Here is a 27,410-nt window from a genome sequence, read left to right on the forward strand (position 1 = left end):
AATAAATAAAGCTATTTCACTCTTCTATTAAATTTCGTTTATAGTTTAGGCGGCCTGCGTCCTGTAGGCTGATGACGCGTTGCGTTGCGTGTACGTCGTACGCGCTATAAACGTTGGGTGTGACTTCATGCGTTGTCCTCTTAAACTTGAGAAACTCTAGACGAGAGCCAATCGCCCGGTTAATGATACAGAGTATTTAACACGAGAAATCTTTTCAATTTACTTTGAATGTGGCATTGATTTTTCAATCAGTTTTAGTTTAGCTTGCTTAAATCGTTTCCACTATTGATTTGTTTTTAGTTCTGAAGTAATAATCTCAAATTGAATATTGTTCTACTTATGTCAACTTTATTTATTAGTCAGTCATTTTCTGGTAATTTCCGTGCCCTATATTTTATTATATGCCTACTAAGTAGTTTTCAATAGTGTGCCATCATCGAATATGAATACCCGGCATTGATTTTATCATGAATAGTTTGTACAATGTATTGTAATTTGTTTGTTTGTAATATTTATTGCTATCCATAAAATACACAATATAATTTATAGTTTGGAATTTAACAAAAAATCATACAAAAGCTAAATAATTATACAGTTATGGAATAAGCTTGCTTCAGAAGGAGTCCTTGACAATTATTAAACATCTAAACATTTGTTAAAAACATAGAAAGATATAATTTAGTTATATACTACAATTTAAATTACTTTATTTAATAGATAAAATAACAATTTAGTGTTTTATTTGTTTTACAAATGAATATACATTACCCTTTTTATCAGTTCGAAAACATTATTTATATTTACAAAATAGTTTAGTGTCTATGGCAACCCAGAGGTTCTCCACGTGATTAAATAATCATGTTTCATATTTAATATTTCAATGTATTACAAACATTTTGATTAATGCAATAAAAAGTTCCAGTCGATATTTATTCAAAATGTGTATTGGCCTCATAAAGACCAGACCTACTACAAACTACTTAAAATGTAATGACATTATACGCTTTTGTAACAAATAATATACATTGTATAAAATATAATAAAAACTGCTAAACATTGCAATAGTTATAATTATATTTATTTAAAATATGTATTATCCTCATAATGACCAGACCTACTACAAACTACTTAAAATGAAAATACGCTTTTGTAACAATAATATAAAATATAATAAAAACTGCTATACAAACCAAAGATACTCTATAGCGCCACGTGGCGCTATACGATCTTTGATAAACATTGCAATAATTATTATACATATAGTTAAATAATCAGTTTTAAATCAAATTCTGTTTTTTTTTATGCTCGCGTTTATATTTAATGTTTTTTTAATACATTAATTATGTAAATGATATTTTTAATTTAATGTTCTATTTCCATGTCTTTCCTCAATATTAAAAATCCATTTCACTTTATTTGCCAAGAACGAGCTAGTTATTATAGAGGTCGCTTTATCACCATCATCAAAATAAAGAGGTATGTTCAGAGCGCCATTCTGGCGACTGGAGCATCCTCTACTTCTCTACGGAGCGCCATTTATGCCTTTATTAACTTTAGCTGCCAAGGTAGCACAGTGATATAAAAAGGAAATAAGTCACTACTTTTAATATCGTTTCGTAAGTTAATACACTGTGCCCAAGTGGATCAAATTTGGCACCAGTGGAGCACAGTGATATAAAATAGAAATAAAGTCATTTAAGTTTCAATATCTTTTCGTATGATACACTCTGCTCAAGTGGACCTAATTTGAAGTCACTTAAGTTTAAATGTCTTTTCGTATGTTAATACACTGTGCTCAAGTGGACACGATTTGGCACCAGTGGAGCACAGTGATATAAACAACAAATAAGTTACTGAATATTAACATCTTTTCGTATGTTAATACACTGTTCTCTAGTGGATCCAATTTGGCGCCAGTGGTGGAGCACAAATAGTCACATACAAAAACATCGAGAAAAAGTACTTCTGAAAATACTTCAATATTTCAAACTTTCAGGTATATAGGCTATGTTAAATATCGGTTTACTCAATAAAAATTTGTTTCAAGCCAAATCAGTGATTTTAATAACTTGCGTTTAAAAAAAAAAATAATAAAAAAAAAAATAAATAAAAATAAAATAATGAATATGAATATACCACTGTGCTCAATTGAACCCAATTTGCCACCAGGGAAGCAAAGTGTACTAACATACAAAATATATTAAAAATTCAGTGACTGGACCAGTTGCCGTAGTACTATTTCTATTTCCGAAGTAAATAAATGCATAAATGGCGCTCCGTAGAGAAGTAGAGAACGCTCCATTGTCAGAATGAGGCTCTGAATATACCTCAATAAACAAAAGTAGTATTTTGTTGTGGGCTGGTACGACGGTGTGTGTGTGTGTGTATAGTACAGGTAAGGTGCACTGCAGGTACAGGTACGTCCCCTCAAGGTCAAGGTTAAAGATGGCAGAATGTCCTGAAAGAAAAAGACTAAAGGAATCAGAAACACGCACGAAAAACTGGAAACGATGGGGTCCGTATTTGTCCGAACGTCAGTGGGGAACCGTACGAGAAGATTACTCTCCTAATGGCGAATGGTAGGTGTGAATGAGTCTTTAAAATCTGCAAGGCAGCCAGAATTGTGCTTACTCACTCAATGAGTCTGTACTTTAATGAATGGAATGGTCTGGTGGTAGGCGAAAAGATAAAAATAGCTTGAGTGACCCATCTAATAAATTATCAAGGGGTGCATGACCAGTTGTTCCATGAATGTTCTAAATCTTGGTTTATTGAAACAGGGGAAAGGTATGTTGGGGGAGGTGGATCGACGGGGTGCTCGTTGTTTGATGCAGAGGATAAGTGGTAGTCGCACCAACCACCATAATGAATAAAATGCAGATATTGCTAAACTTGGAAAACCTCAAACCCTTGCGTATAATAAATAATTTAAAAGTAAAAATCAGAGGGGGTGCACATGGGGGAACGTGCCCCGCCCCTCTATTGTTTGACAGCTACTTTTAATATATATTTGGCAGACTAAATTGATATATATTTTAGGTCTCCCCTGTCCCATATTCACCCTTAAAAACCATTGAACACTATTAGATTTACCCCTATCTATATCCATATTTAATTATAATTTAATTTCAGTATTTTTAAAGTTTGTTGAACATTCACTCTTCCCTTATTTCACATTGTAAAAACCTCATCAAGTTTATCAATGCCAATTGTTTAAAATAATAACAACTTTCAATTATTTCATTAAATAAGGAAATAACATTATTTATTTAATATTTATAACACCCTTCAGACGGTTTGTATGATAGTTCCTGTTGAACAAACTTTGCCCTGCCTCTATTATATTTGCAGTAATTGTGCCTATTGTTATTCTATTCTTTCCTGGTTCCATCTATCAATAATAATGCTGTATTGTTTGAGCTCAAACCACCATATATTTCTAACAATTGACTACACTTTCTTTTGCTTCAGGGAATTTGAAACTTAATTTTTCCTGTAGATAATAATTGTGGTTACATTGTGCTAATGGTATATGAACCTAATAAAACAGTCGACACAATATTTATCCTTCTAACTATATAATCAGTTCAATCTGAAGTTTTACCAATAAAACAACTATGGTATGCTGTTTAGATTGATATGAAACTAGTCTATTTTACCAGTAACCAGTCACAATAAATAATGATAAATCTGTAAAATATACAAAAAAATTATTCCCTGACACATATTTAATCCATGTTCACATTGATTTTTTCTCTCAAACTCTCATTCCAACCATATCTCCATACAGTTAGCTGTTCATACTGTGATTCAAATTAATTATATTACAAAATTGATGGAGAGAAATCCATTATGGGTATTGCGATGCCTGCAGGGTTGCATAAGTACTGCCGCAATTTAGTAATTTCTATCAAACTGGGAATTGCAAATTGTAAAATACAATTTATACATAATGTATAAGGTTTTCTTTGAATAAAATGTATTATGTAAAGTACAACAAGATTATATTACCCCTTACATCCAAGTGTCAGTTTTACTGTATGTAAATTGTATTAGAATTTATTTTTATGCAATAATATAGCATTTAATATCATCTGAAAACCTCTAGCTTTTTATATAAAAAAGATTTCATATAATTGAATTTTGTTTTTATTTCTCTCTAGTTGGGATTACTTCCCTCACGATGATGCCAGAGCTAGAGCGTACAGGTGGGGAGAAGATGGCCTTATGGGAATCACAGACCGAGAATGTCGCATGTGCTTTTGTATCGCCCTCTGGAATGGAGAAGATACCATTTTGAAAGAACGACTCTTTGGTCTTACTGGTTAGTTACTATAGTAGTTTTTTCAAAGCTATTAGAAAACATACAAAATACAAATCTAAATAAATGAAAAAAAAAATATTTTATTTTTATTTCTGTAACAACTAACTTGAATTTATGAAGAATTTTATTAAAATGTTAAATGTTCTTCATGCACTACAAGCAACGGACCAATTATATTACATGCAGTAAAATGACACCTGTATGCATACATTAGCGTAATTAGACTATGCAGCTATTGAGTCCAAAAGTCATTCTACACCAAGCTAATAAGTTTCTGAGGGTTTACAAAATGACTTTTTGACTTGATAACTGCAAGTAGTCTAGTGAAAAATTTGAATAAATGTTATGTATAACTGAATGTTTGCATTCTAGGCCCACAAGGGAACCATGGAGAGGACGTAAAGGAGTGTTATTATTACCTTGATTCTACGCCAACACACTCGTACATGAAGGCTCTGTATAAGTACCCACAGGCAGCGTACCCCTACGCACACATAGTTGAAGAGAACGCTAGACGTGGGGTAGAACAACCAGAGTTTGAACTGGAAGACACAGGTAAGCTTTTGTCAAAGTTTTTTTTCTTGACTCAACACAACAAATTTGTGTTGTATCTGCTCTATATATTATAATATAGTAATATTATAGGTATTTATTAAAATTCAACATCCAAATTACTAAAACATTGCAGCAAAAGTTGCTGAATTGAATTGACATTGCAAACATCAAAAGGTAAAAAATAGGCCTATAATAAATATAAAAATATAAATTCACAGTCTTCAATAAGGCTTTGGCTAGATTTTGAGCATGTGTCTATTTATTAAGCCATACTGTATGTTTTTGGCGAGTGACAATATTGCAGTTTTACTAAATGGTTATTGTTAATCCTATTAAAATGATTAATGAGTATATTATTTATTTATTAAGCTCTGTCTACACTATTAAACTAGCTGACAAAAAAGTGTGATATGCCCATATATGGTAGTGATATGCCTAAATATGGTAGTAATATGACATCATCATGTCCATATATGGCACATCATATGTGTTTGTCACATAAAGTTTGGTAGTGTGGACAGAGCTTGTAATACTTTGGCTAGATTTGATTCATGTGTCTGTTTAAGCCATATGTTTTACGCAAGTGACAATATTGCAGTTTTCACCAAATAATTATTAATCACATTAAAATGATTAATGGATATATTGTTTAATATTATTTATATAATTATAATTGTGTGTTTTTTTAAACAAATCATTATTTATTTATATTTTAAGGTGTTTTCAATCAAAAAAAGTATTGGGATGTGTTTACTGAGTATGCGAAGAATGGACCAAATGACGTACTATGTCGTGTTACCGTCGCAAACCGAGGACCAGAGACAGCCACAATTCACGTCCTTCCACAGTTATGGTATCGTAACACGTGGATTTGGGGTTGTACGCATGAAGGATGTACAATGAAACCTAAAATGGCCATGCAGAAAGACGGAAAGGTTCTCTGCTCTCATGAAAGTCTCAGTAAGTTTACATTGAATTTGTTTGTGTTGAAAATACAATAGAACTCCTATTAAGCTCTGTCAAACTTTATGTGACAACAAAATGTGATGTGCCCTTATATGGACATGATGATGTCATATCACTACCATATTTGGGCACATTACACTTCTTTTGTCAAACTAGTTTGATAGTGTAGAGAGCTTTTTTCAACTATAAATTCCAATTTGAATAACAAACTATCACTACCATATTTGAGCACATCACACTTTTCAGGTAGTTTGTTAGTGTATATAGAGTTTAGATGGGACCCAACAAAGTGTTCTCCTAATAGGGTGTCCATTGGTCATTTCATTTAAGAAAGTCTTGTGTGTCCAGATGGCAACAAACCTCATGTCTTTGTTTTATTATAATGATGATAATTAATAAATTTACATTTATTTTTTTTAACAGAGAAGTTTTACTATGTGTGCGACGCTGGACCAGATGGGAACAAGCCTAAAGTTCTTTTCACAGAAAACGAAACAAATATGGAACGCCTTTACAGCGTTGACCACTACACAAAGTTTTTCAGAGATGCATTCCATCGCTATGTCATAGAAGGTATTGTATTTATATATATTAAATGGTTGAGTATTTGCCTAAAAGTTGAAATATTATAAAACTATATGATATTACATTGTGTTCCTATAAAACACAACACAACATATTCGTCCTATCGAAACAAGCGCTTATAGTACATTGGATTTACAAGATATGATTTACATATTGCAGCATAATTAGAAAAACTTGTATTTATCTATATATAAATTTACGTAAGGGCAAAATTCGGTAAATCGCGCCTTACTTCTAGAATTTTTACTCGATGGTATATAAAGTTGGTTCCTACTTTCGGTACTGATTTTAACCACCTGATGTAACCCTGTTTACTAATTCAATTATGTTAGATAATTAGTTATTGACGATTAAAACGAATTTAGGTTCAACGATTTGCCCCAAATAGGGGTGTTTTTCGATCGTGGTATACATTGTCTAATGGATGTCCATCTTGAAAAATACCCGCCACAAAAATGCGAGGAGGCTTCGCATTTTCCTATCTCCTCCTATGATAATTGTTTTTAATAGCTGAAAACCGGTTGAACAGCTGGAGTACAGTATCATAATGTTGAAGACAGGCCGATTTTCTTAAAAAAATACTATTTTGATGGATTTAATATACGATTATACAAATGTATTGATTTGCGATGAATGGAACATCCCAATCTCTCAGTCTGCCAGAGTTTGGTTTAACACAAGTAGGTAAATTTATGAGCCCTTGGTTTAACACATACGGTAGGTAAATATATGGGCCCTTTGAGAATAAACTTGCAATACTTTGACAATACTGTAAATACCTATTTTAATAAAACTATTTTTGGTCCTCATCATTTGAATCGAACATTTCTTACTGTGAATGTTCGTACTGTTAGATGTAATATGACATGCAATTTGGCTCTTAGCCACGAGTTGTAATTTTGGTCGATTTTTTTGATATTTGAAATAAAAAAAACTACCATCTAGTTATTAGTAATTACTACTAATGTAAGAGTAGATACCTTAGTGTATAGATACAACTAGGTCAATATATTTATCTAGTGTGTATCCACCCTAAAGGCAAACCAAAGTGTATATTAAAATGAAAGTATTCTGTACTTTTTAAACTAATTTTTAATTAACGTTTGTTGGAAATGACAAGAAACGAATCTATCAATGCAAATAAGGATATGTCGGTATTTTTTATGTCTTTATAATTTATATTATTATTGCAGCTATGCCTGAAGCAAAAAATCAACCTATTATACAAAATAGGATTAAATCATTCACCTATTAAATGCAAATCCTGCTTTCTGAGAATTCATTTCCATTTGTTTTCATTTACATCTATTTATTTTTATATTTAATGTGTATATGCAAAATAACTTATTTAATTGATTAATATAATTATTTGAGTCTGCGTCTTTCTACTGAAATACTCAGTAACGTAATAGATATATATCTTGACATAAACAATTTGCAAAAAAGATAAGTGTAATGTTTTGTAGACAGAGCTATAAATATATATAAATACTGCATATACATCTAAAGACAAGTTACTGACAAAATGACAACACTGTCGGTATATCAGTGGCTGGATATCAATGGAGATACAAATAAAATAAGCATTGAAAAAATGACAATGCTGTGGGTATCAGTGGCTGGATCTCAATGGAGATACAAAATAAAATAAGCATTGAAAAAATGACAATGCTGTGGGTATCAGTGACTGGATATCAATGGAGATACAAAATAAAATAAGCATTGAAAAAATGACAATGCTGTGGGTATCAGTGGCTGGATATCAATGGAGATACAAAATAAAATAAGCACTGAAAAAATGACAATGCTGTGGATATCAGTGGCTGGATATCAATGGAGATACAAAATAAAATAAGCACTGAAAAAATGACAATGCTGTAGGTATCAGTGGCTGGATCTCAATGGAGATACAAATAAAATAAGAAAAAAGCTAAATCAAAACAATAAAGTAAAACAGCCAGAAAAATTAGCAGAGCTTTTGGGCAACACTAGCCCCTCATCAGTGCAATGAGAGTACAGAATTGAGAATATAAAGCACATTACTGGTGACGATATATATAACTTGCTAGTCTGGGCTCCAGACGGAGTTTTTTCTTAATATTAGTAAAAATATAAATATTTTTGCACATATGGCGTTTCATACGTGTATTACTTGAGTTTGGATACTCCAAACTGTATTTTGTATTTTTAGACAAAAATCGCGGTCGAAATAAAAACAAATAAAACAATACAGACTTGGGGCAAGTCTAATAACTTGCATACATTTGATTCTTTCAGATGAAGTTAGTGCAGTTGATGCAAGACAAAGAGGAACAAAATGCGCCCCTCTGTATAAATTAGAGGTGCCAGCAGGTGAAGAGCGTACCGTTAAGGTGCGGTTTATGGCCCTAGATGAGGACCCCGGAGAAGGAATGTATTTTGGGGAGGTGTTTGATAAAATCTTCAAAGATAGAATTCAAGAGGCAGATGACTTTTACTCAAAGGTATAGTGCAAGTCAATTGATTGAACCACTGCTTTCAAACATGGTAGGCTAAACCATACTACATTGCCACATGGATGTAAAAATCTATCAAATTTATATAATTGTGAAACTGACGATTTCATATTCCAGTATCCTTTTCTTTACCCCTTTGAAATTCAACTTAATAACAATAATAATTTATTTGGAGTTTATACTTTTACAACAGTGGTACTCACCCAATAGGAAGGTGCATACAAAAGAACAACAATATAAACAACAACTTGATACAGTAAACAACAATTAAAAAGGTCAATAAACTAATTTCTAGGGACCATATCAAAACATGTGACTGTAGTATCTGTAATACCATTTATTTACAGCAGCAACATTGATGATCCCTTTTGAATTGTAAAAAAAACCCCAATACAAAATGAATTGCGCCATGGTAAAGTATGCCTAAACCCACTAACACCTAAACATACAGAACTATCAATAACAATTCATTTTGGTATAAGTTGTTTGCTAAACAACAGACTTTTAAGGAAGAAACAGGAATGTGTTGATATAAACTTGTATATTTCAGATAATTCCAGTTTGTAATAAAGAACAGTACAGAGTAGCCAGACAGGCGTACGCTAGCCTTCTGTGGAGTAAACAATTCTACCATTATATTGTCAAGGATTGGCTGAACGGAGACAAAGATCAACCCACGCCTCCTGAAAGTCGTCTGAAAGGAAGGAACACCGAGTGGAAACATCTATTTAATAGAGATGTTGTCTCAATGCCTGACAAATGGGAATATCCCTGGGTAATTTATTTTTCTATATTCCAAGTGTTAGTCCCACCCCATATACATAGTTTTTCTCCAAATTCCGTATTTAGGCCCCTGGTACTATTATACTTACATTTATGATAAATAAAAAGGGAAGAAATGTTATCTAGAACCCTGACTAAGTTGTAGCTTAGTGAATTTAATTGTGTGTCCTGTAAAGTGGATTGCCATCTCTGTGGAGGACAATGTCAGTCTTGGTGATCCTTGTCTGTTCCTGGCTGAAATTTAGATCAGTATTACTGTCATGGATCGAAAGTTTTTTTCCGTTTTGCACTATTGTGTCAGTTGGAATAAGATTTTTTCCATATTAAAAAGTACTGTGATGATAATATTTGTATTTTCTGACACTCAATCTATTTTCTTCTTTCAGTATGCTTCCTGGGACTTGGCATTTCACATGATCCCATTCGCACGGGTTGATCCAGATTTTGCAAAAGAACAGCTGCTTCTTTTTCTCAGAGAATGGTACATGGCACCAAATGGCCAGGTAAAAAATCTGATATTTTTAGATTTTAATTCTGATATTAACAAGAAAACCTGCAAGCTTTGTGATTATTATTTCCATATTTCGTACTGTATTATCATAAACATTCATTTCTATTAATGGAATTAGGTTATGGTGCTTGGCTACCCATTCAAGGGTCCTGGGTTCAAGTCCTCCCAAAGACTTGTAATAAGACTTTGTTTATGTAGAGCATCTTGTGTATGTGTATGTTTGTCTTGTGAACAGGATTGCCACCTTTAAAGATAGTGAATGAATTTGCCTAAATATATATAATAAAAAAAATAACAATAACAAATTAAACTAGAAAGCCACTCCGAGAGGGCATACCTCCGCCTACTGTAAAATTCTCCTACATAAGATTTCTCCGGTAAAATATATATATATATATATATATATATATTTGTGTGTGTCTTAATGCTGTTTGTGATTTAGGCTAATTTCATTACAAGCATGTGTATGCGAGTTTGGTGTAATGGTTTTGTAACAAGCCTTTCAATTAACAATAGCTTCAGTTGACTAACAATAGAACAGCAACGCGAAAATCAAACGAGTGAATTTGAAAAGAAATAGGTTTTTTAAACTACTCGCATCAAAAAACGTGCACATTAAATCAAATTATGTTTTAAAATTACAAATCACAAATTATAACTCTTGCCTCTTGTTAAAAAATGAAGTATTTTGGACAAGTAGTTCTCGAGAAAATGGAATTTCACTTTATTTGTTACTTTAAGACTGCTCGCCGGCTTTTGAAAAATTCTTTCCTATCTTTTAACACTAGCAGGTCTAAAAAAGTATACTAAAAAGTGGTCCAGAATTGGGACTGTGGTCCCAAATGGTCCCAAAATTTAATGGAATGGTCCTTGACCACATATCTATCTGTCTATTTATTTTGGTAAAGATCTTGTAATTACTTTTTGAGTAATCCTGCTAACAAACAAACAAACAAACAAACAAATGAAAGCACTCAGAAACTGAGTGAAGTACTTGGCAAAATATATCCACTGACTGGGAGCATGTTGAAAGATACAATTTTTGCTTTAGGTATTATCTTTACATGGTTAAAATACTGATAAGGTTAATAATTTGTTTAAATAATTTTTAATGCAAACAATTCCGGCATTGCAACAATGACCTTTCTAAAATCAAGTTTGACCAGAATAATGGTCGAGGAGTGTCTTGAAGCTGTACCGATTTGCGGCGCCTCTGCCTTAACCCATGTAGTAATATATCAATTTACCTGAAAATCAATAGACATGTTCTGTAAGTATATACCTGATGAAATAAGGAAGGACACACGCTGGTGCTAACAAAACTACTTATCAACTTACAATAGTTTAATTTGAATAACAATAGAACAGCAACGCCAAAAACAAACGGGTGAATTTGAAAAGATATAGGTTTTTTTAAACTACTCGTATAAAAAAGCTGGTACACTGAATCAACTTTTGTTTTAAAATTAAAAATCACAATTTATAACTCTTGCCTCTTGTACAAAAATGATGTTTTTTGGACAAGTAGTTCTCGAGAAAATGCAATTTCAGTACACTTGTTACTTTAAGACTGCTCGCCGGCTTTTGAAAATTGTCTCCTATCTTTTAACACTAGCCGGTCTGAAAATAATATCATTTTTGTTATTTGTGAAGTTATTAATAAACCAATTTTGTTGATTTTCAATAGGCATGGTCTGCCAATATATACCTATCTACACCCAAAAATTCAGAACGATAACTTGAAAACTGTAGGCGCTATCTTGCTAACATTAACAAACAAACAAACATACAAACATACAAACAAAGTGAATACTATACTTGGCAAAATTCTTTTTTGCCAAGTAACAAACAAACACACAAACAAACAAACAAACACACGCTACCGATTACATATACCTCCTTGGCGGAGGTAAATCAAGAAGAAAAAAAAACGATTAATAGTGGATAATAACAATATACAGATATGATAATGATTATTTTATATATTGTTGTTGTTTAGATGCCAGCATATGAATTTGCCTTTGGAGATGTCAACCCTCCTGTGCATGCATGGGCTGTCTTCCGTGTCTTCAAGATGACTGGAAAACGAGGTGAACGAGACAGGCAATTTCTAGCCAGATGTTTTCAGAAGTTGCTTCTCAACTTCACATGGTTAGTGCATTTTATTAGTTAGCTTCAATACAAAGGCTTGGCTGGAATTTAGACCACCTAGAACCAACCTGAAATCTGTGCCCAAAGGCTTGGCTGGAATTTAGACCACCTAGAACCAACCTGAAATCCGTGCCCAAACGCTTGTCTGGAATTTAGACCACCTAGAACCAACCTGAAATCCGTGCCCAAACGCTTGGCTGGAATTTAGACCACCTAGAACCAACCTGAAATCCGTGCCCAAAGGCTTATCTGGAACCAACTTCCTCATTCCATCCGTTGCACTCCATCCCCTTTCCAATTCAAATCTCTCCTGAAAACTCACCTATTTCAATAGTTATTCTTTTCATGTTACGCTGTGAGCGCTTTATAAATGTTCAATATTATTATTATAACGGCAAAATACTTTCATCTTGAATTTAAGAGTTGAAAAAATATTTATTTTTATTTTAGGTGGGTCAACAGAAAAGATCCAGATGGGAAAAATATCTTTTCAGGTGGATTTTTGGGTCTTGACAACATTGGAGTGTTTGATCGTTCACGGCCCTTGCCTACCGGTGGAACTCTAGAACAGGTTTGTTAATTGTTAAACTGCAAATTTTAGTAATGCCATTTATGGTCAGTGTTTAGTTCCTGAGCACTTATTTATTAGCTTTTACGACAGAAATTATATATTCTTTTTCTGACAGGCTGATGGTACAGCATGGGTAGCATTCTTCTGTGTCGTCATGCTTGACATTGCCTTAGAGCTAGCCCGTACTGACCCAAGCTACGAGGACATGGCCAGTAAATTCTTTGAGCATTTTGTATCCATTGTTGATGCCATGAATCAGATGGCGGGAGGAGGAGGTAATAATGGTTTAATATTCTATGTGTTCTAAAGTTTTGTCAAAGAGTGTGATGTGCCCAATTATAGTTGTTATATGCCTAAATATGGTAGTGATATGACATCATCATGTCCATATATGGGCACATCTCATTTTTTTTGTCATATAAACTTTGATAGTGTAGACAGAGATTTAGTTTGAGAGTTGGAATACATTTTATGTGAGACCTGATCACTCCAGTTTCTAAGATGATTATTAACTTAACTAGTTTTTAGTTTACTTGCACTCAATATTGATTTCATTTATAGGTCTTTGGGATAATAATGACGGATTTTACTATGATGTTTTGCGTACTGATACGTGTACTCAACCAATGCGCATCAGGTCAATGGTAGGATTGGTTCCGCTCTTTGCCTCTTTGACGTTAGATGAGGCTGTCACTTCCAAGATGCCTGGCTTTAATAAACGTCTTCAGTGGTTTATGAAGTACAGACCTGATTTATCATCTCAGGTATAAAACATAATATAATAATAATAAAATAATATATAAGATTTCTAAAGCGCACATATCCACTTGTGTTCCAAGGCGCTGTGGGCTAGATGTTATACTTTCAAAACATGCTTTTTCCCTAAGGGTCTCTTCATGTCCTGCAGCCACTTACGGTGCTCTCTCTTCTGTCCACGACACAGTGGCTGAGTGTGAACTAGTACACCCCCCTACTCGTCTCAAAAGATATACTTTAAAGTGCACACGAGCAATGCGTGTACACTGGAGCTACGATTTATAGCCTTTTTCTGAGAAGACTTTACCACCAGAACCATGGAGCGAGTGACCCTCGAACCGATGTTATGGCTGTATAACGGTTCCACTGTCTTAAAGGCCAGGTGTGGGCAAAAAATTTCTATTGATCATACATTCCAATAATTATCGATCTATAGTTTCCCCTATGTTTCATAATTTTTGGGATTTTATTTGTGTTACACGAGTTTGTTGAAAATAAGCACTTTCTTATCAGTGGGGGGATAGTTCAAATTACACAGTAAAATCTCTATTCGTTTGTACACACATTTTGTAAATAGAGAGGCATCTTAAAAAGCTATGAAAAATAAACGGTGTGGTAAAAATAATCAGATGACTAAATATAGGTAATGTAACTTGAATATTACATTTCTGATATTTTTATTCAACTTCAGATTTTTATTTTCATGCTATAGCAAAAATTATCGACCGTATATCCACCATCTTTTTTCACCGTCTAGGGAGTCACCAGACATGTTATTACATTAGGTTAACTACCTAACTACTGAAAAAAAGTCTTCCTGGTTTTTATTGAAGAATTTTGCCAAATTTTGTATTTGACCATATTAAGTGAAATTCATGTTTTTTCGTCTCGATTTCTGTTACAAATATTTGATTTATGTACAATTAACCAAATATTAAATTTAAAATTCATGCCTGTACCTGAGCTTTAACCACTCAGCCATTCACTCAAACCAACATATATTTACTATTTTCCAATATTACAGATAGCCAAATACGTTAGGTGTATACAGTGAACTCCCCCAATGCCAGACAGGTTTGAGCTGGCCTAATATTTCTGGTTTTCTTGAAACCTTTTGATCTATAATAAAAGACTGGTATTGGGATAGTTTCTGGTTTTCAGAGAGTTAGGAGAGTTGACTGTACTATTCTTGAATTATTTATTTAATTATCAGCTTAATTTTTTTTTTCAGATTGCTTACATGACTTCTGATGGTGAAGTTTCTGGAAGACATCTTCTTGGTATTCCGGATAAAAAGAAGTTAAAAAAGGTCTTGGCCTACTTACTGGATGAGAATGAATTCCTCTCAAAGTATGGTATCCGATCTCTTTCAAAGGTAATATTCATGATTCAAGTTAGCAGAATTCTCTGATAGCAATACTATTATTTGTAATCCTTTCATTTCCCATAACATCAACATATTTTTTAAACCGATGTTTCCTTTTTGTAGGCTCATGCGGATAAACCATTTACGGTGAATGTTGGAGGAGAGGAGTACAAGGTTGATTATGTACCTGGTGAATCAAGTACCTATCTCTTTGGAGGTAATAGTAACTGGCGAGGCCCTATATGGCTTTGTGGTGAGTTATTAGTTTTTACTTTTAATTGACATCCGTACCAAAGTGGTATGAAATGATGATTGAATGATTTAGTGGAGTTCATTGGTTGTTGCCAGTTATCTTTTTGTACCAGCTTATTGATGAAACTTTCATTTTCTTAAGATCTGTCTACACTATCTAATTAGTTTGACAAAAAAAAGTCCAAATATGGTAATGATCATCATGTCCATATATGGGCACATCACATTCTTTTGTCACATAAAATTTGATAGTGTAGGCAGAGCTTAACATACAAAGTGTGAATGTGTAGAAAGACTGGCTACCTTGTAAATAACATGTCCTAATGGAACAAACATTCCTAGAGTTCTCCAAAGCTCTTCAGTATGGCCATATAGTATAGGTTGTAGTTCAATTCAGTTCATTTATTCAAATATGGATGAACAATAGTATACAAGATATTTTAAGACATTCTTTTTCCAATTTTTAAAATTACATTTTCTACAATAACTTTATCGTATGTCTATTTTAATTTAAGAATTGTCGGTTTTTGTATTGTGTGTGTGTGTGTGTGACAATTTGAATTAATTGACTGAATAAAAAAATTGCCTATTTTTTTATAGTGAACTATTTAATAATCGAGGCACTGGAAAGATACGATTTCTTCTATGGAGAAGTATTCAAAGTAGAATGTCCAACAGGCTCTGGAAACCTAATGCGATTGAAGGATTGCGCTAAAGAGATCTCTAGACGACTCAGCTCACTGTTCCTACCCGATGAGAACGGGCGTCGACCATGTCATGGAGAGAACGACATGTACAAGGACGATCCAAATTGGAAAGATCTCATTTTGTTTTATGAATATTTCCATGGTGATAATGGAAGAGGCTGTGGAGCAAGGTAAGTAAATGTATTATTAGCTCTCTCTACTCTATCAAACTATTTTGACAAGTGTGATGTGTCCAAATATGGTATGGATATGCTCAAATATGGTATGGATATGGTCAAATATGGTAGTGATATGACATCATCATGTTCATGGGCACATTACATTTGTTGTCACATAAAGTTTGATAGTGTGGACAGAGCTTTAGATTGTTCATTCATTGTGCAGTAGAACCCTTGGGACACCTTGAGGACCTAAAAAAGTGTCCTTTAAGAGATGTGTCCCCCAGTAGCGTAATACAGAGGCCTGAGGCATCTGGTTTAGGAAAAGTGGCCCTCCAAGTTCCAACGCGTGAGGCCTTGGGCGTTTTGAGCCTTTTCTGCATATTTTAATGCCTGTTTTTTCCTCTGGGCACAGCTCATGGGCCTTCATAAGCCTCGGGGCCCCTTGGTTTAGCCATTGAGGGATCATAGCTGTTACGCCACTGGTGTCCCCTGAATAGGCGTGGTTCTACCTGTAATTCTCAGCATATTTTTCCAAATAACTTGGGTTATAACCTGGTTTGAGTAGTGTGAATTCAATTTTGTATTAAATGACCAAAGGTTTCACAGAGAATCACTAGGAAATCTTGTAGAAACAACACACAAACAAGAGCTCTAGTATTCAGAGTTGTTGATTTGCTAATGTGCTTAAACCAACCATAGTTTTGCCAAAACAATGCATCCACCGCGTTCCATCGCGTTCCATCTTCAATCAAATGCCAAAGACTAGGCCATGCCAAACATTTTAGTGCTTGGGTGTAGATCAGTATAGATGGCGCACTCTACAGGTGTGTTTTCCGTCGTGCAATATTTAGGTGTTGCTCAACAATTTGAGTATACACTGTAGTACTGTAGTTGTTGATATGGGAGAAAATTATGCAAGGCATGTGATACCAAATAGACCAATCAAATGACTATGATACATTTTCAGTAGGTGTGTTTTAGTAGAGTTTTAAAATATTTATTTAAAACTCCCTGGTTTTAGTGTATATTAGTTGTGTACAATAACAATAGTTAGTACTACTCAAAGTGCATGCATTATGTCATGTTACAGTCATGTGACCAATCTGTGACCCATTTATCAGCTTCAAGCCGCAAACTTTTCATTTGTGGTGTTGTGAAACTAATCATCCTGAACTATAAACTGTGAATAGGCCTATAGTGAGATTTTGTTATTGTGTTCACAAAAAGAACACAGTAAGGGGTAGAACACAAAGCACTTCTTAGTTGGTGGGAATATTTTTCCCATATGGTTAAAATACACCTTCAAATCTTCAAATACCATGTTAAGCTCTTTCTACGATATCAAACTTTATGTGACAAAAAAGTGTGATATTCCCAAATATGGAAGTGATATGCACAAATGATAGTGCTATGACATCATCATGTCCATATACACATCACATTTTTTTGTCACATAAAATTTGATAGTGTAGACAAGGCTTTAGAATTTGTAAATTTGTTCAAATATGAATTTAGGTGTTTTAATAATACTTTACCGTATGCTTGATCATTGTTATTTTATTTTGGTTATTAACCTTCAGATTCACATTCTTTTGTCACATAAAATTTGATAGTGTAGACAGAGCTTTACATACAAAGTGTGAATGTGTAGAAAGACTGGCTACCTTATACGGCTTTACCACGTTGAAACACCGGTTCTCGTCAGATCACCGAAGTTAAGCGACGTTGGGCCTGGTTAGAGCTTGGATGGGAGACCATCTGGGAATAACGGGTGCTGTATACGGAGCTGGGGTCCCGTTAGGCATTTGAAATCAGCACTGCTGACTCTTATGGCAGCCCCTGCATCTAGTATCTGCCTCAGACCTCTGGTCAAGGTGGGCACTGGACGAGAGAAGCCCTTGATCAATGTTAGGACCAATCAAGGTGCTTTAAACAGTCCTGGCTTTGTTTGTATCAAACCTGTTAGTGGCGGTAATTATCGCTATCGTTTCGATTAAATAAAATAAAAAAAATTTTAAAAAATAAAAATTTGACAATGTTGTGCAATCAGAACTTGTGTGGGATTTATTACACACAAATGTTTAAAACCAACGCCAGCAACAATTTATACACTGGTCATTTTGAGTAGTCCCCTGACCTTTTGGCATCCCTCCGCTTCTAGCTAGTTGACAATCAGAAGTATATTGTAGTACCAGAAAAGAGTGAATTTAGAGAACAATAGCAATTTTATTAGATTAACATGCTTCAACGGCTCATGTCGAGTTTTCCATGTAATTTCACTCTTCCATGGTAGTACAGACAAAATAACCGTTTTAACAGGGACTACCGATCAGGGCTAACAATGAGGAAAAGCTTGTATCTTGTCTGGACACGAATAAATCTCCTTAACCCCTGATTACACTAGGCAAATTGGTTATCCGCACTTGGCGGATAACCCCTTGTTATTGTCAGGATCTTTTTTTTTTTTTCCTTTGGATTAAAAATGTTTCACAAAAAGTTACGCACGCACGCGCGTTTAAAATTTAAAGATACGAAAAATCAATTTCTAAGCAAGTTTCTACGAGTTTCATGTCATTTTGAGCATATTTTAATTTACCATTTTTCAAATTGTGATGACGTCATCATGTTCAAAAGCGCGAATAACTTTGGTCACCTATTTTCACCTATTCTGCACTGTATGTAGTACGTATACAGTATATAGTCACTAGTGTATACTGTATATACTTAGACGTGACACAAAATAGGGAGCACACTTAACATTTTTTCAATGGCATAATCGTTTTTCTGTGCGCAATATTCTAACGTTTGACGTGAACGTGGCGTTTGCGCTGCGGATAACCTAACTCGTCCGTAGTGACAAGTTCAAATCTAATTAGTTCTTTTTTTTTGTCAAGATTATTCAAAATCTTTTCACTTTATAAAGCATTTTTAAGATAGAGCGTTTTAACAAGGACTACCGATCAGGGCTTACAATACAAGTAAAAAATTGTATCTCGTCTGGACGTTACTAAATCCATTTAACCCTTTTTTACACTAGGCAATTTTTTTGTTTTTTTGTCAAGATTAGTCAAAATCTTTTCACTTTATAATACATTTAAGATAGAGCATTTTAACAAGGACTACCGATCAGGGCTTACAATGAGTAAAAGCTTGTATCTTGTCTGGACGTGACTAAATCCCTTTAACCCCTGTTTACACTAGGCAAATTTCTGTAGTTCTTTTTTTTTTTCAAGATTATTCAAAATCTTTTCACAATTTTTGTATTGACGTTTCATAATGAAATATTACAATACATAAAAGGAAGTTTAATTATTATATATATTAATAATGAAACTGAAAACTATTCATTTATGTACTCTCAGTCACGCATCTATTTTTCCAATTATTATTTTATAATAATTATAATATGATTAAACAATAAAGGTGTTATTACCTTTGTGTGCAACTAAAAGAATAAATAAAACAGCATTTATAATAATAATTAATTAATTACAGCATCAGAAAAAGTCCAAACAGACTGAGAATTAACGATGTTTCTTTGGAAATATATGGTGTTGTTGCCAAAATAATTCTTATTTCCATTGACATCACTCTGTTTGTGTATGAAAAATTCAAGGATAGAACACAGAGGGTACACAATTATAAGCCTGATATAATTAAAAACAAACTCTAAAAAAGTGCCATTAAAGATGTATTGTCCCCCTGAAAAAATAATTCTTAAACATTTTTTTGTTGAATATGCCATTTTAATGTCCCATAACAGTTATCCACTTATCCAAAAATTTGATTGAAAAAAAATGTATTTACCTGAAATAACTGTAATTTAAAGCAAAAAATAGTCAAATTGGCTGCCAGCAATGGGTTTTTGGTTGAATTTAACCATTTATTTTGTCTTTTTTTAAGTGAAAACATTTTTTTTTTTAGTTTTTTTTTCTATGGAGGTGATTAACTTGATTAAAACTACAAAATAACCTATGCAAAGTCTGATTTAATTAATTTTCATTTTTGATGTATTTGGGGGACAATACTGTACACCTTTAAATAAATGTCCAAATATTGAGCTTTTTTATTTATTTATTTTTTCCTCTTTCGTGGGGGTCACCCACATTTCTTCATTCCTTTTACAAATATATATTATATAACATACATACATTTTTGTAAAAATATAAAACAATAAAATTCAATATAGTAGTTAAAAAGCCACTATATCTATACATGTACATAAAATCGATGGAGTAAAAGTATGCTTTAAAAACGTACATTTTATGTTTATTGCAAGTTATTGTAAAAGTACGACTATTTATCATTTAAATTTACTTTATATTAAGAAATGTATTAAAAGTAGCTGTTTCTTTTATTATATTTTAAATTAGTTCTTTTTTTTTGTCAAGATTATTCAAAATCTTTTCACTTTATAAAGCATTTTTAAGATAGAGCGTTTTAACAAGGACTACCGATCAGGGCTTACAATACAAGTAAAAAATTGTATCTCGTCTGGACGTTACTAAATCCATTTAACCCTTTTTTACACTAGGCAATTTTTTTGTTTTTTTGTCAAGATTAGTCAAAATCTTTTCACTTTATAATACATTTAAGATAGAGCATTTTAACAAGGACTACCGATCAGGGCTTACAATGAGTAAAAGCTTGTATCTTGTCTGGACGTGACTAAATCCCTTTAACCCCTGTTTACACTAGGCAAATTTCTGTAGTTCTTTTTTTTTTTCAAGATTATTCAAAATCTTTTCACAATTTTTGTATTGACGTTTCATAATGAAATATTACAATACATAAAAGGAAGTTTAATTATTATATATATTAATAATGAAACTGAAAACTATTCATTTATGTACTCTCAGTCACGCATCTATTTTTCCAATTATTATTTTATAATAATTATAATATGATTAAACAATAAAGGTGTTATTACCTTTGTGTGCAACTAAAAGAATAAATAAAACAGCATTTATAATAATAATTAATTAATTACAGCATCAGAAAAAGTCCAAACAGACTGAGAATTAACGATGTTTCTTTGGAAATATATGGTGTTGTTGCCAAAATAATTCTTATTTCCATTGACATCACTCTGTTTGTGTATGAAAAATTCAAGGATAGAACACAGAGGGTACACAATTATAAGCCTGATATAATTAAAAACAAACTCTAAAAAAGTGCCATTAAAGATGTATTGTCCCCCTGAAAAAATAATTCTTAAACATTTTTTTGTTGAATATGCCATTTTAATGTCCCATAACAGTTATCCACTTATCCAAAAATTTGATTGAAAAAAAATGTATTTACCTGAAATAACTGTAATTTAAAGCAAAAAATAGTCAAATTGGCTGCCAGCAATGGGTTTTTGGTTGAATTTAACCATTTATTTTGTCTTTTTTTAAGTGAAAACATTTTTTTTTTTAGTTTTTTTTTCTATGGAGGTGATTAACTTGATTAAAACTACAAAATAACCTATGCAAAGTCTGATTTAATTAATTTTCATTTTTGATGTATTTGGGGGACAATACTGTACACCTTTAAATAAATGTCCAAATATTGAGCTTTTTTATTTATTTATTTTTTCCTCTTTCGTGGGGGTCACCCACATTTCTTCATTCCTTTTACAAATATATATTATATAACATACATACATTTTTGTAAAAATATAAAACAATAAAATTCAATATAGTAGTTAAAAAGCCACTATATCTATACATGTACATAAAATCGATGGAGTAAAAGTATGCTTTAAAAACGTACATTTTATGTTTATTGCAAGTTATTGTAAAAGTACGACTATTTATCATTTAAATTTACTTTATATTAAGAAATGTATTAAAAGTAGCTGTTTCTTTTATTATATTTTAAATTAGTTCTTTTTTTTTGTCAAGATTATTCAAAATCTTTTCACTTTATAAAGCATTTTTAAGATAGAGCGTTTTAACAAGGACTACCGATCAGGGCTTACAATACAAGTAAAAAATTGTATCTCGTCTGGACGTTACTAAATCCATTTAACCCTTTTTTACACTAGGCAATTTTTTTGTTTTTTTGTCAAGATTAGTCAAAATCTTTTCACTTTATAATACATTTAAGATAGAGCGTTTTAACAAGGACTACCGATCAGGGCTTACAATGAGTAAAAGCTTGTATCTTGTCTGGACGTGACTAAATCCCTTTAACCCCTGTTTACACTAGGCAAATTACTGTAGTTCTTTTTTTTTTCAAGATTATTCAAAATCTTTTCACAATTTTTGTATTGACGTTTCATAATGAAATATTACAATACATAAAAGGAAGTTTAATTATTATATATATTAAAAATGAAACTGAAAACTATTCATTTATGTACTCTCAGTCTCGCATCTATTTTTCCAATTATTATTTTATAATAATTATAATATGATTAAACAATAAAGGTGTTATTACCTTTGTGTGCAACTAAAAGAATAAATAAAACAGCATTTATAATAATAATTAATTAATTACAGCATCAGAAAAAGTCCAAACAGACTGAGAATTAACGATGTTTCTTTGGAAATATATGGTGTTGTTGCCAAAATAATTCTTATTTCCATTGACATCACTCTGTTTGTGTATGAAAAATTCAAGGATAGAACACAGAGGGTACACAATTATAAGCCTGATATAATTAAAAACAAACTCTAAAAAAGTGCCATTAAAGATGTATTGTCCCCCTGAAAAAATAATTCTTAAACATTTTTTTGTTGAATATGCCATTTTAATGTCCCATAATAGTTATCCACTTATCCAAAAATTTGATTGAAAAAAAATGTATTTACCTGAAATAACTGTAATTTAAAGCAAAAAATAGTCAAATTGGCTGCCAGCAATGGGTTTTTGGTTGAATTTAACCATTTATTTTGTCTTTTTTTAAGTGAAAACATTTTTTTTTTTAGTTTTTTTTTTCTATGGAGGTGATTAACTTGATTAAAACTACAAAATAACCTATGCAAAGTCTGATTTAATTAATTTTCATTTTTGATGTATTTGGGGGACAATACTGTACACCTTTAAATAAATGTCCAAATATTGAGCTTTTTTATTTATTTTTTTTTTCCTCTTTCGTGGGGGTCACCCACATTTCTTCATTCCTTTTACAAATATATATTATATAACATACATACATTTTTGTAAAAATAAAAAACAATAAAATTCAATATAGTAGTTAAAAAGGCACTATATCTATACATGTACATAAAATTGATGGAGTAAAAGTATGCTTTAAAAACGTACATTTTATGTTTATTGCAAGTTATAGTAAAAGTACGACTATTTATCATTTAAATTTACTTTATATTAAGAAATGTATTAAAAATTAGCTGTTTCTTTTATTATATTTTAAATCAGTACTCACAATTTGTATGTTTCTTTATTTCTTTTGACCTTATTTTACATCCATTACAAATATTTACATTAACTTTTTTATTTATTGAGCTTTTTTATACTTTAATTTAATAGAACAGATTTGGATATTTGGACTTGGGAAATAACTAATACCATTTGGTTTTTAGTATCCCGGTATCCGGGCCTGGTATCAAATTTTTTGGCTCAACTCCATTCTTACTAAAAGTGAAACAGTAACATTTCATAAAGGAAATTTTACTCCCTTAAATTGGAGTTGGGGAAGTCCCAAAAACGTTTTCTCAGTTTATGGAATTTCCATGTATTGTGCAATAAAACAATAGTGGTAGAATGGGTTGAGGTTAGCAATAGGTCTTGACTTTAATCTCCTTTACTATTATCCTTTGTATATGTTTTAGTTTCACATTGTAGGTGGTGTGTACTTTAAATAATATTAACAAGGGAAGTGAAAATTGAAACTATAAAGTTAAATATGATAAATAAGGAAGAGCTATTTTAAAAATCAACTAAACCTTTAAAGATGTATTGTCCCCCTGAAAAATATTTTTTTCTTTTTTTTTTGTTGAATATGCAATTTTAATGTTATATAATATTTATCCACTTTTACCAAAAATTGGAACTAAACAAAATTTAGTTAACTGTAAAAATGTAATTTAAAGCAAAAAATGTATTATTTACATTTTATACAGTGTTCAACGGACATTAATTCTAAATTAATTTCTATTTTATTTAATTTGTGTTTTAGCCATCAAACCGGTTGGACGGCTGTTGTAGTTAACTGCTTGGAGCGAGTGTGCAGTTCATAAAGTGGTCATAGGTCACAGGTCAGGTCACACTCCATCGGAATACTGAATACTAGTGTTGTGCTCTGATTGGAAAAGAATATAGAGAAGCAGCTAAACACATAAAACTATGGTGAAAAAAATAATAATTAAAAATGTAGTGGTACGTTACCGTACTATAGAGATTGATTTAGAGATAGAGAATGTACCAGTTCCATTCCCCCCACCCCTTTTTTTTAAAGGTGAAAAAAGAAGATAGAAAAGATGTTACCTCCCTACTCCACCTCTTTCCCCAATATGCTTGATCGCCTCAAGAATCGGCCGAGTGACTTCTGGTTTCTGAATCTAGTACCACACCAGCATTATACAAGTTAGTATTGATGCTTGGTTATGTAGCTTGTCAACTTCCTCTTGAATATGTGCAAACATTTTTTTTTCATGTCTTTATTTATGTTTATGGGACAATTAGATTTAGATTTTAATACTGTACTTATCAAACCGTGTAGGGAACTTGTTCCTTTGTCATCGTCGTCTTATGTATTTTGAAGGAAATAAATATATTATATCATATCACTACTAAACAAATTAGGCCTAGATTGAATAGAATTTATAGCCGATTTTGGTACTGTATCGAAATTTGTCTAGTAGTATTATAGCCAAAACTATTAATCTAACCTTACCTTGTACAGGCACCATATGTGATCGTGTATTATGGAATTTGTCTATGATACGGTGTAATATTGTCATATGGTGGAGATACAGCACTGAAATAGGTTGAATTTATCGTTTTTTATATCCTAGTAATTCAAATAGTTTTGATTCTATAAACTAAAAACAAAACAGAAAGTGTAGTTCAAAATTATTTACCGTAATAAACAGGATTTAGAAAAAGCTAGCCTTTTTGTCGGCTTGCCATATTAAGGTTTAAAACAAAAACGATTATTAGTGGTTATTCTTTTCCGGATTTGGCAGTATTGTCTTGTGACATAGGTGTCACGTAAAGGGGAATTCCCATTGTTTTAAATGTTGATTGGCTAGCTTCCTTATTAGGCCTATATAAACCTGGATGCTTTGCTTGCTGCATTCACCTCCTGGCTTCCACACAGACTAGGCGTCGTATTTTCTTTAATATTGTCTAAATACGTTGAAATAAATATACAATGGGAGATATTTGCGAGAAAATGTTGAATCGAGCAGAAACAGAAGCAGGACAAATTGGAGATGGGGCTATAAAGAAAGTTGGAGACGAAGCCGAGAAAAAGGTCGTTAGCGCCATTGATGATGCTATCCATAAGACAACGCATAAAGTGGACGATAAGACATCGAAAGAACTGCTAGATGGAGATTGGTGCGTTCACAAACAAGGTGATGGTGATGTGTCTTTTACTAAGGTTGAACAGTGCGAAGGAGGCGTTCACAAATTGTCAGACTGTGATAGCTTCGTACTGAAATGTTCCGACGGTCAAGATCTGAAAATCGACAAACAGTGTTCAAGGTGTAAGAAACACATGATGGTGAAAAATTAATCGGAAACTCTTTATAACTTGAAATCAAGAATTTATAAGAAGAATTTAATAATGTACGACATCGATATGTTAATATTTCTCAAGATACTGTCGACCCAATCTCCGGCATTGTTCGAAACTTTTGTTTCTAATTTTAAAATTATTATTCCGCTTTCGTGTGAACTAGATTGTACATCAACAATGTAAAGATGTCTGTTGGAGCAGCTTATGTCGGACCAGCTTATGTCCGACCAGCTTATGTCGGACCAGCTTCTATCGGACCAGCTACTGTCGGGCCAGCTTATGTCGGGCCAGCTTATGTCCGACCAGCTTATGTCGGAGCAGCTTTATGTCCGACCAGCTTATTTCGGACCAGCTTCTGTCGGACCAGCTTCTTTCGGATCAGCTTCTTTCGGATCAGCTTCTGTTGGACCAACTTCTGTCGGACCAGCTTCTGTCTGAGCAGCTTCTGTCGGACTAACTAATGTTGGAGGCAGCTTCCATTTAAAGAGGTTTCCCAAATTGATATAAGGAGAGATACAATGAAATGGCGATGGACCGGACCTGTAACTTTTTTTTCACAAAATATTGTTTTCTTTTAATAATTGGAAAAAACAACAAAACTGTAGTCTGCTTTTCTTTGTGTAACGGTAATAAGTAGAAACATGTTATTGTGCAATTATTTTTAACCAATTCGACCAACATGACGTCATTAATTGACCAAACCAAACCAAATTAATGTACTAAACATAAAGGCCAATTTACACAGACAATAACGGTAAACGATGAGTTGAAAACAAAAAAAATATAGAATGTTACATTAAACTTGGAGCGATCGGGCGGTTAAGTATTACCATTTGATCCGTATTAGTTTGATGGTTTAGAGAATTACTCCTGTGAAAATGTTAAGAGAAAATTGTTTAGGAGGAGCACAGAACAAACTCCTTTGACATTTTGCACAAACATTTGTATTTTGGTGAATAGGGTATTAAATTATATAATTGTAACAACAGTGTTTTTTTATAGAAATATTCTAACAATAAGAATATAGTAGAGTATTATAGATGATATTTTACTGTTTAGTTTTTTACTTTTGTGTATGACATAGAGACAGTACTTATATATATCTTTTATATAATATACATTAGTGTAGTTTATAATAAATAAAATTGAGGCGATGTTAGCATTGTTTACTTTGTGTTATGTTGCATAGTTACTCAACGCAAGGACGTAAACGCAACGCAAGCGTGTTGAGCGATGACAAATGACAGTTCGAATAATCCATCGCTTGTGATTTGACAACTCACTTAAGCGTGGTTCCCACTAGGACGTAAACGCAACGCAAGCGTGTTGACCAATGACAAGCGAAGTTATAGACAGTTAGCAATTACAAGCGAATAAGCTATCGCTTGTGATTGGTCAATTCACTTGCGTTGCGTTACGTCCTTGTGTTGCGTCGCTAGTGGGAACCACGCTTAAGCATTACGTTGCGTTACGTCCTTGCGTTGCGTCTTAAGTGGAAATCAAGCATTACGTTGCGTTACGTCCTTGCCCATT

The 27,410-nt window shown here is 32.7% G+C and overlaps 1 protein-coding gene and 1 pseudogene across 1 annotated transcript; both read left to right on the forward strand.

Moving 5' to 3' along the window:
- The first annotated feature begins 2,357 nt into the window (after window positions 1-2,357).
- Window positions 2,358-27,031, forward strand: LOC140045448 (uncharacterized). The gene is made up of 16 exons (XM_072090357.1): window positions 2,358-2,579; window positions 4,164-4,324; window positions 4,697-4,879; window positions 5,597-5,839; window positions 6,269-6,418; window positions 8,708-8,913; window positions 9,476-9,700; window positions 10,095-10,211; window positions 12,219-12,370; window positions 12,821-12,941; window positions 13,057-13,216; window positions 13,503-13,705; window positions 14,929-15,072; window positions 15,187-15,316; window positions 15,916-16,192; window positions 24,312-27,031. The coding sequence occupies exons 1-16, from the start codon at window positions 2,446-2,448 to the stop codon at window positions 24,370-24,372; spliced, it is 2,667 nt and encodes an 888-aa protein (XP_071946458.1). The 5' UTR covers window positions 2,358-2,445; the 3' UTR covers window positions 24,373-27,031.
- On the forward strand, window positions 17,849-17,966 carry LOC140045731 (5S ribosomal RNA; annotated as a pseudogene).
- Window positions 27,032-27,410: the final 379 nt, after the last annotated feature.

This window comes from Antedon mediterranea, chromosome 3 (genome assembly GCF_964355755.1).
Source record: "Antedon mediterranea chromosome 3, ecAntMedi1.1, whole genome shotgun sequence".
Classification (NCBI taxonomy): Eukaryota; Metazoa; Echinodermata; class Crinoidea; order Comatulida; family Antedonidae; genus Antedon; species Antedon mediterranea.